This window comes from Lycium ferocissimum, chromosome 9 (genome assembly GCF_029784015.1).
Source record: "Lycium ferocissimum isolate CSIRO_LF1 chromosome 9, AGI_CSIRO_Lferr_CH_V1, whole genome shotgun sequence".
NCBI lineage: Eukaryota > Viridiplantae > Streptophyta > Magnoliopsida > Solanales > Solanaceae > Lycium > Lycium ferocissimum.
Genome location: NC_081350.1, coordinates 52,197,470 through 52,207,584, shown reverse-complemented (window position 1 = coordinate 52,207,584; position 10,115 = coordinate 52,197,470). Strand labels below are relative to the sequence as shown.

General features: G+C 34.9%; 1 protein-coding gene and 1 pseudogene across 2 annotated transcripts; both read left to right on the top strand.

Annotated features, from left to right (window-relative positions):
• The first annotated feature begins 57 nt into the window (after nt 1–57).
• On the top strand, nt 58–2,830 carry LOC132031243 (uncharacterized). Of its 2 annotated transcripts, none has more exons than XM_059421121.1 (7): nt 58–716; nt 888–937; nt 1,059–1,100; nt 1,423–1,536; nt 2,181–2,259; nt 2,359–2,430; nt 2,520–2,830. In XM_059421121.1, exons 2-7 carry the CDS (start codon nt 888–890, stop codon nt 2,565–2,567), a joined length of 405 nt encoding a protein of 134 aa, XP_059277104.1. In that variant the 5' UTR covers nt 58–716; the 3' UTR covers nt 2,568–2,830. The 2 variants fall into 2 exon arrangements, with proteins under 2 accessions (XP_059277104.1, XP_059277103.1); XM_059421120.1 differs by having other exon boundaries at nt 64–658.
• A 1,982-nt stretch (nt 2,831–4,812) lies between these two features.
• On the top strand, nt 4,813–8,646 carry LOC132029360 (gibberellin 20 oxidase 3-like; annotated as a pseudogene).
• The last annotated feature ends 1,469 nt before the right edge of the window (nt 8,647–10,115 follow it).

The following is a 10,115-nucleotide window of genomic DNA, read 5'->3' as shown; positions in this document are numbered from 1 at the left end:
CTCCTTTATTTGGGTTTGAGACTGGAAACATGAGCAAGCTCACACAGGCGAGTAATTATTCTACAAATTTCAGGCTTTACTCTTTAATGTAACTTGAATGCTCTGAATAATTATTCAATCTATCCTCTGTTCCATTATACTGGTAAGAACATTTGATTTCCAGACAGAGCCTTACTTTTGGATCAATTTCTGGAATAATCCTTAAGAGGATGCGGCGTTTGGAGTAGTGAGACATGCTATCGACTTCCTATATGGTCCAGAAAGAAGCCAGTCACATTGCTGTAGATAATGAGATACCTTTTCTCATACCTTTTTGCACCATCCTCCTCATTCATCAGTGCAGATGTACCTTTTATAGTGATATAAAGGGGAGTGGAAATTTCTAAATTCATGCGTCATTGCGGTGATAATACATTGATGCTTGAACTAATTACTATGCGTTCTCGTCACCTTCTCATGAGTTATGGTTATATTTCAAAAGGTTGCAGGAAATTTTTTTCTCTTTGCTCTAGTGTACGATATTTTTTGATTCAAAAGGGGAGAAGTGTATGATTTGAATGATTAGATTGTTCGTCTATAAAAATTTCAACTTTATCTATTTTGTTATTGTAGGAACAAACGTCCAGAGTTTACCGCATGGTTAGCGGAAATAAAGAAGGTACATAATGGCTCTTTAAGCTTATGCATGTTGATCATCCACGCGGGGCTTGTTGCAGGTTATGTCAATTGTTTTGATAAATTCTTTTGGTTAGGTCAAGCATTGTCCTTTTAGTGCACCATCGTGCATTTCAAAATGCCTCATTAAAAAAACTACCGTTGCATAATAGAACTCTGTATAAGATATTAGGTCTAGTTGTGGAGGTTTTCATTGCTTTTTTGATTTATAGATGAATCTGGAAAGCCTGCCAAATTGGGAAGAGAAGCAATTATTCAAGCAGTAAGTAAATCAAGCCGGGGAAAAGCTGGTTTTTATTAGCACCTGACTTTCCCTTTTCTGTACCTCTGTTTAAGCAATATATGCAAGGAACTTCCACTTTTCACAGTCAGCTATTGTGCAGATTCATGGAAGATCATAACACCGCAACCTTCCCTTCTAAAAAGTAAGGTTACTGCACTATATCAATCCATTTTTTTTGGGGGTGGGGTTGGGGTTCTTTCTATGTTGATAATAAATATATTGAGTTGGGCTGTTTTGGTGTGCTATGTTGCTCGGACTCCCCAAAATTGTAGTCGCACCCGTGTTGGATTCTTCAAAACGCACTACTTTGGAGAATCCCACCCGCACTTGTCGACATTTCTAAAGAGTCCGAGCAACATAGTTGGTGTGAGGCTTCTACAGGTAAGTATACAGATGCTTGATATTTAAGTGTTAGCAATAGCAATGTCATCTAACAGTACTTCTGTTATTCTTCATTTTTGCAGATATTATAACCTTGACGCCTATTACAAACGTAAAATGGAAAAGGAAATGAAAAGAGGTGTCAAGAAGGTCGTGGACAATGAACGTACTGTCTTCAATGATGAAGAAATACGCAGGTAAGTTAGTTATGTGCTGCTTCACGTTCATTGTTATGAACTTCCGCGTTGCTGTCGTTAGTTTGTTTATATGCTGATTTTGGAAGGCCTACTTAATTGAATCATCTGGTCCAACTTCCATTTATTCCTATTCATGCTACTTACTGGCCAGAGACAGTCACTATTGCGTTGTAGAAAATCGTTTTTATGTTGACTAGTAGGAAGTCAGTTAAGGGCATGTCGTGAACTCAAGTCTTGATAGGGTACCAAGTTTGGTGTTTAAGTGGAGAAGGATAGTAGGACACACCTATTATCTACAGAATTTTGAGTTTCGAAGCTGAAAATAATGGATTTCATAGTAAAAGGAAAATAACTTTGAAGTCAGTTTTTTTGGTAAAGTTAGGAACTCCCAAATTTCTAATGTGGTCTCGCTCTCTTGGAAACTCTTTGAACAGAGTCACTATAAATATAATTCTTGCATCCTGGAAGCTATAGGATCCCAGGGTAGCAAGTACATATAATTAGATATACTAGAGTATTTTTTTGAAGACAAATTATAGGGCATAGCTTTTGTCATTGGAAGGGGCAAAATAGAGGGGATTTCATGTTTGTACTAATTTTTTTATAGGCTGGTTCTTGAATTGTTACCCATTATGTTATCTTAGGCAAGAATTGATGCGAGAACGTGAGAAGCACAAGGAAGAACAGGTGGAAGCATTGAAGCGCGAGATGCAGAGTGGAATGGTATATATTCTACTACCTTTAGCCTTCTCCATCCAACAGGTGAAAAAGTACATAATGTGACAAACTACTTTTTTTTGGTTGTAAATTTGAATCTCTAAGGCGCAAGCAATGAAAGAACAAGCTCAATTAAGAGAAGAGATGGCTTATCAATACAAGCTTGGCAACTTTGAGGTGAGAATTATCCTGACATTTCATGATACTCTAATTGATTATACAATATTTTTTTTCCAGTCAGATCTTATTTTCTGCTGTCCCGATAGGCTGCAGCTGCTATTCAGAGGCGTTTGGACCCCGATCTCCCTATGTAGATGAGGTCCTGCAAAATTTTGGTCTTGGCTACAACGGACTACCTTAGGTGCATTTATTTGAGCAAATATGATTGCAGATTCATATGCAAGTCTGCGCTTCTATATTACTAGCTACTACTACGCTAGATTAGTTAAAATCTGGTTCATGTATTGTTGTGTAATATTATGATATTATCTGCACTCCATCTTTTTTACTCTGTGCTCCACCATAATGCTATAGTGCCAAATTTACCTTGCATTAAGACTGATGTCGATTCCTCCTTGCCCGGCCCCTCAGATCATGCTTTCTATTTTCTTGTGCAAATTCTGTAGGTTTGCTTCTTCCAAGTAGTCTTAGCACTAATAATAACATTCATTTCGTATTTATTTCATAAACATGGTAGTAACTAGGGTGTCAAATGGCCTGGTTTAGTTGAATTTGAGCAGATCAAAATAGGATGTGTTAATAAAGGGGCGGGTCAAGGGAAATGGATTGGGGAAGTTTTCTGCCGGGGGATTGCTGCAATATGGTGAGGAAAAATGTGGGTTCATGAAATTGTTATCTTAAGAGAAAAGGGGAGAAAGATAAACAGTTCTGAACTCATTTTTAAAGTCAATAGTCAGATGGATGTGACAAACGGATTCTTTTGATTTCTTTACTTCTGATAAAAAAAAGAATTAAACTAATTAATCATCTTATAGAGGGAGGTCATAGCTTCCCTTATCATAAATATTTTTAAGGGTTAGGGAATTGTTTCAATAATTAGGAGTCTTGCAAGTTCTAAAATAAAATGCATAAAAAAAAAAAAAAAAAAAAAAACAGGGGAAGCAGAGCTGAGCAAACTGTCAGTGGTCTCCCTCTCGTTCTGAATGAGAAAGCGGTATGTATGGTTGGCGTATGCCTGGAAATTAGTCCAAAATGATATCATCAACTGCATGATAGACCATGATTAATCACTTTTGACAGCATAGATCATGATTAAGCACTTTTGACCGCGAGAGTCTTCCTACTCACAAGGACCAGAAATGTATACTAAGCGTGTCAAGTTCAGCGCAAAAAAAAAAAAAAAAAAAGTTTTGACCTATAAAAAGTTACTTCCTGTTAAACCTTTTCAAAAATTAAATTTGATGGGTTAGTTCATTACTAATTTTATTTCTCCAGATGTTACTAGTTGTTTAATCAGTTCTGATCCAAGTAAACTTCTAAAAGAATAAGTCTAGACTGATTGTTGATTCAATGCGTTTGAGACAAGAAGGGGTTGTGCTGATGCCAGGCACCCTTCACCTCCAATCCGAGGGTTGTGGGTTCAAGTCACCTAGGGAGCAAAAAGGGGGAGTTCCTAGGAGGGAGGGGTTTAAAAAAAAAAAAAAACCGTTTGATTGATTCAAATCTATCCCAGCATATTCAAGGGGGAAATGCGCATATAGCCAAACATGGTCTCGGTTACGTGGTTTTATAGGTTAAATACACTTAGGCACCATCAAGATACTATAGCAATTGAGAGCATTTATGCAATTCTTTGTTTAGAGAGTTCAACACTATTTTTCAAGTATGTGTAACGGACTAGGGTGGAATTTTGGTCCTTTCTATTGTTGTATTTCGTTAAGTCCAGTTTCAGTTCAATTTATAGTAAGCTATTGAGTTTTAACCATTACTGCTTACCGAGAAGCTGTTGTAGGTTACAATTGCTTTTTAGAAAACAATTTGCTTTTAAGTCAGAGTAGATTTGAAGGGGATGCACGATCAAGTGATTGTTGGGAAATGCTTAGGATTAATCTGGGGTTGCAAGTATTGTAATTCGAATTTGAAGCTCATTTGTTTCGGTGGAGTTTGAAGTTAAATCCTACTAGTAATTCGTGGTTTTTATACCTTTGAGCCAAGTGATTTTCCACGTAAAAATCAGGTGTTCCTTATTCTTTCGTACTTTACAATTTCTAGTTGGTTTAACAAGAAACATATATAAGAATCAAGTTCGTGCAAGACGCAACTTAGGCAAATTATAGGAGTTTGCCAAAATTTGGTAGAAGTGGAAGACCCAATGGTACCCTTGTCAAAAAGTTGTCAATTGACACTTCTTTGCTGGAAAATTGCACTTTGTAAATATGTTAAAAAATTACTTTCGTGTATATATTTTATATATAGAATCTCCTTAGATTCTTCATGTGATTACTTCTATATATTTTGACTTTCCTCGGTGGAAATGACTCCGCCACTATTTGATATTACTCAATTCAGCCCTCTTGGATCGTATATTGTTCATTAAAATAACAAGTTTCTAGACATATGATATATGCTCTAACTGTTTTTTTCCGTTTCATTCTTTTTGTTGAGATTCGTAGAAATGCATGGCTTAAACATGACTTTTACACGTCTGATTAATGAAGAAAAGAAAACTTGGTCATGTTAGAGGATGCCTTAGTGACGAAGAATCCTAGAGTTCTTTTTTTCGGTACATTGGTGGCAACAACGCACCACAAATGGGGTTTCCCCATGCACAACATAACACAGGTCTCGAACAATGCAAGATTCCAATTTTCTTCTTTTAGACACCTCAAATTTGTGTATATATAAGTAGATGCACACCAAAAGGGATTGTATATTCAGAGACACAAAAAACGTTTAAGTCACAAATAATCTCTATAGCCTCAATTAAGTACTTACAGATTATGGCACCTAGAATTGAAGAGAGGCATGTTGAGACACTTTCAATGAATGGCAACAACAAAATGCAAGTTAAAAACTTCATATGGTCCGAGGAAGAATGGCCTACACTAAAACACGATGATTTCGGAGACCATGAAGGTGATATTCCAGTGATTAGTCTAAACAATGTATTCGTGACAATGATGATCAACAACTTTATGACAATCTTTGCCAAGTTATGGTGAAAGCAAGTGAAAAATGGGGATTCTTTAAGCTTGTGGATCATGGGGTGCCTAATGAGATTGTTGAAAATTATACTACTAGATTGCACGAGCTTTTTGATCTTCCAATGGAACAAAAGCTCAAAGGTGGCAAGACAACAAGTTTTCCATTGGGGTATTACGCCTCAAATCCCGAGTATGGGCAAAACTTACCTTGGGCTGAAGTCTTGCAGCTGCTTCAATCGCTAGAAATGGTTGTCGAATTTGCAAAAAAGGTCTATGGTGATCAATATCACACATTTAGGTATGTACATACACAACACTTATTGTAGCATTCGCGCTGCTTCGCCTTGCAGCACAATACTTGCACATGAAAAGGCATTTTTGATTACATATATTGGTGATTTTATTTCATGTCAACTTATCCCGCATGATACGTACTTGATGTTGAATTGTGGGACCATTTCATTGAAAAGATTAAGATGTTTGATAAAGTACACTTTTATTTATTTGATTATAGTTTGAATAAGTCCCTTCACTTGCAAGGCTGATTGACCGTACTTCATCTAATCATAAATTGTACTTAATTATATCTTCAACATTCACGCAACCGGTGACATAAAATCTTATTAAACCCTCTTCTTTACCCTCTTCCTTATCCTAGGTCAGCATGAAAAACTAATCCAAGTCATTGCAAAAGTTTTTAGTTAAATATTCTAGCTCAAATAAAATCCTATCTGTTTCTCTAGAGCTAATAATTGGCTCAACATTAATCAAGATTTATGTATTAGATCAAAGGTGGAGCCATAATTTTTAGTTTTCGGGTTTTGAGTCACAATCCTTTTTATTTATTGGATTCCGGATAGATTACTTATACATATTAAAACATTATTTTTAATACAAATATAAGATTTGAGCCAAAATTGCTGAATTCTGCTGAACCCCTAACTTTAAGGCTAGCTTCGCCCCTGATTGGCTGAAGCCTGAATGCACTATATATTATTCTGCCAAAGATGCTGATTTTGACTTCTGATAGAGCAGCAATGCAATGATAGAGTACATGAAAGAAATGGACAAGCTAGGAATGATTATATTTGAGATGTTGGCACATGGATTAGGCCTTGAAGATGATTTTTTCAGCAAGAACTTTGAAGAAAAGGAGTCAACTTATTTTAGGATAAGTAGATATCCTCCATGTCCCCTAGCTCCCTGAGAAGATTGTGGGAATTGGGATTCATTCAGACCCACAAACATTAACCGTATTGCATCAAGATCAAGTTGGTGGTCTTCAAGTGCTCAAGGATGACAAGCAATGGGTTGGAGTTAGGCCACTTTCTAATTCATTCGTCATCAATATTCGTGACACCCTTGAGGTCATATTCTGTCTCTCACAGTCACTACTAAAAAGCATGAATTAACGACGGATAAAAAAAATAAACAATAGAATCCGTCGCTAATCCTATTTATCGATAAATTATAAAAAAAATCTGTCAGATACGATCAATTTAGCTAAGAACCACTGACATATTCGTAGCTAATTTCAATTTGTTCTTTTTTAGTAATTCACTCACACACACACACACCAGATCTAAAATAAAAGAAAATATCATTCCCTGGTTTAGTATGACTGAAATCATTACTTAGAAAGATAGTTCTCATAAATAACATAACATTTTTGGTTACCATGATTAGGGAAAATGAATGTTTTTTAAGGTATTAAAAGAGGAAAAATGACTTCCATAGCGTATGAAAGAAATCGTTTTTCCTACGAACCGCGCTATCTTAACTTTTAATTTCATATCTCTTGCTCCAACTAATATTTAGATATTATTATTAGTCTTTAGAATTCAAAATATCTTTAAAACACTATCTGATTATTCTCCTGATATTATTATCGATTTTTATTCTGGAAATTATCTTAAGTCACCAACCAAACATCAGCGAATACACATCTTTTAGGAAAATGAAAATGACTTCTGTCGTACCAAATCTTTGTCGAATTCCCTCATTTATGGATAATTTTTTTTTTCTTATACTATCTTAATTTTTATTTTCTTAAATGGTCCAACTAATTATTAGACTTTATCAATAATCTTTAAGACCCAAAATTACTTCAATCCATCTGATTTGCTAATATTATTAATGATTTTAATATATAGTTTTTCTGGCCATTACTTTAACTCACCAACCAAACACACGTCTTCTATCACACTAAACACACATATTTTTATATGTTTAAGTAATTATGAAACCTTTGTATTTCTTGCAGGCTTGGACAAATGGAAGGTTAAAGAGTGTAATACACAGGGCAGTGGTGAATAAGGAGAAGCAAAGGCTATCAATCGACTATTTCATGAGTCCAACAAGTAATGCAACTATTGAATGTCCACCTCAACTAATTGATCCAATTTCTAATCCAAGAAAATATGTGCCTTTTACATGGACTGAACTGAGACATCTTCTTTTGACTACCAGGAGGGTTAGGGGCAAAGCTGTTCCCCTCAACAAATTTCTTATTTCTAATTGAAAACTCGAGGTTACTTTATCATTATCAAATCTCTAGATGTGAGTTGTATTGTCGATTAAGTGAATATACTATAAATAGTGTGTATGAATAAGAAGTTTCGTGAACACGACAAGGAATGAAATTTCGGTTGCAATGTGTGAATTGAGTTTGTTATTGAAGTAGCGAATTTGTTCGCGCTTTGCGAACAAAATATGATTAAATGAATAATGTTATAATTTATATAATAAAGAAATCAACAAGAAACTAAAATTGGCTTGTTTTAGATCACAAGTTTCAATTTTTTTCTTTTTTGGCTAAAATTTCATGTCAAGTTAAACGGCATTATATTGAACATGATGGCTGTGGAGTAAGAATTTGAGACTAGAGAGGACTAACTTATGTAGCAAAAGGCGTTAAAAAATTTAAATGGGGCCAACAATTATACTTTCATGGAGTTGTTTACAGCTAATTGAACTCTGTTATTCTTGGCCCATCAACATCTCTTCTTCTGTCTTCCAACTTGCTAGTCATACTTTTTTATTTTTCCACGTGACTTTTCAAAGAGAGAAATTATTGCTTGACTAAGTCAAGTGAGAAAGAGAAATGAACAATAAAGACGTATGATGTAACTCCATTTCCTTCTCCATTTACTTAAGAGTATGTAAGAAAACTCAATCTTACTTATTTCTAGAAAAACAACGGTAGTTTATGAATATATGCCTTCATCTACAGAGTTGCAAGGACATGATGCAAAGGTTGAGATTTGTTTCAGACTTGGGGAACACACAGAAAATCATGGTTAATCTCATAGGATAGCTGGGTATTGAATGAAAAAAAAATGATACGATGAAGAAAACGGGGTACTTTGCCCGAACTAGCACTAACTAATTTGTGGACGATGACTCCCAAATTTCAAGTCAATTTGTAGAAAGACTCTAGGGTACTTGAACCTTATCATAATTGTCCCCAACTTTACATAAGAGCGCGCTGTAATAAAAGGACTTAAAGAAGTACTGATACAAATCTTGATAAGTAAAGAAATATATGTCTCATTTAACACAATGTGGGTTCAACGGATTAATATATATACACTTTCAGTCAAAGTCAATTTTAGGCATTCAATTACAATTTTGTATGAATATACGGGTCATACATTTTTATACGGGAAAAGGGTCAAAACTACCCCTCTATTTTGAAAAAAGGGCTAAAAATATCCTCCAAACTTATTTTGGATCAAAAATACCCCACCCGTCTTTAAAGTTTTCAAATAAATATACTCCTATCTTGACGGAAATTATCCCCCGAAATAACCCGAAATCATTTTTTAAACCCGTTCCATCATTTAAACCCGACCCAACGGAATAATAACCCATAAGATCCCCTTATTGGGGAAATAAGGGGATCTTATGGGTTATTATTTAGTTGGGTCGGGTTTAAAAAAGGATTTCGGGTTATTTGGGGGGATAATTTTCGTCAAGGTAGGGGTATATTTGAAAACTTTAAGGATGAGAGGGGTATTTTTGACCAAAAATAAGTTCGGAGGATATTTTTAGTCCTTTTTCCAAAGTAGAGGGGTATTTTTACCCTTTTCCCTTTTTATATACCACAAAAATTTATTCGATTGAAATTTTGCTTCTCTCAATTCAACGTAAGACAAAAGAGGACTAACGGCAAAATTAGCACAAAAAAGAAACAACTTTTCACCAAAATTATTTGTCCTCTTCTCTTTTTCTTCCGTAAATCTAACAATGATCTAATTTTCTCATTCTTTTAGTGTTCAAATTAAAATCATGGAAGAAAGGAGTTAGTCACCAAGATGTCACCTTCCTCAAGGTCTAGACACTTCAACATACATATCTAACATGCTTTACAAGGAAATATGACTTAAGTCTTCAACGAATTAACCTTTATGCCTAATTTTCTGTTTAAACATAGGAAAAATATTGTTATCATACATTGGAATATTCTAAAAATGACACAAAAAGGTAATCCCCTTTAGAGCAAGTCAGCACTCAGCAGTACTAAACTCTTGTATGTTTCATTAAAATTGACAAAAAATAAGCTACATCATAACTACAAAACTTGTGGTCCATAGATGAGCAGTAACATCTAATAAAATATCAAAAAAGAGACGATTTTCCTTGTCTTTTCAGTGATCTTCCAACTTGTTAGACATATTAATTTTATAGTCACATAAC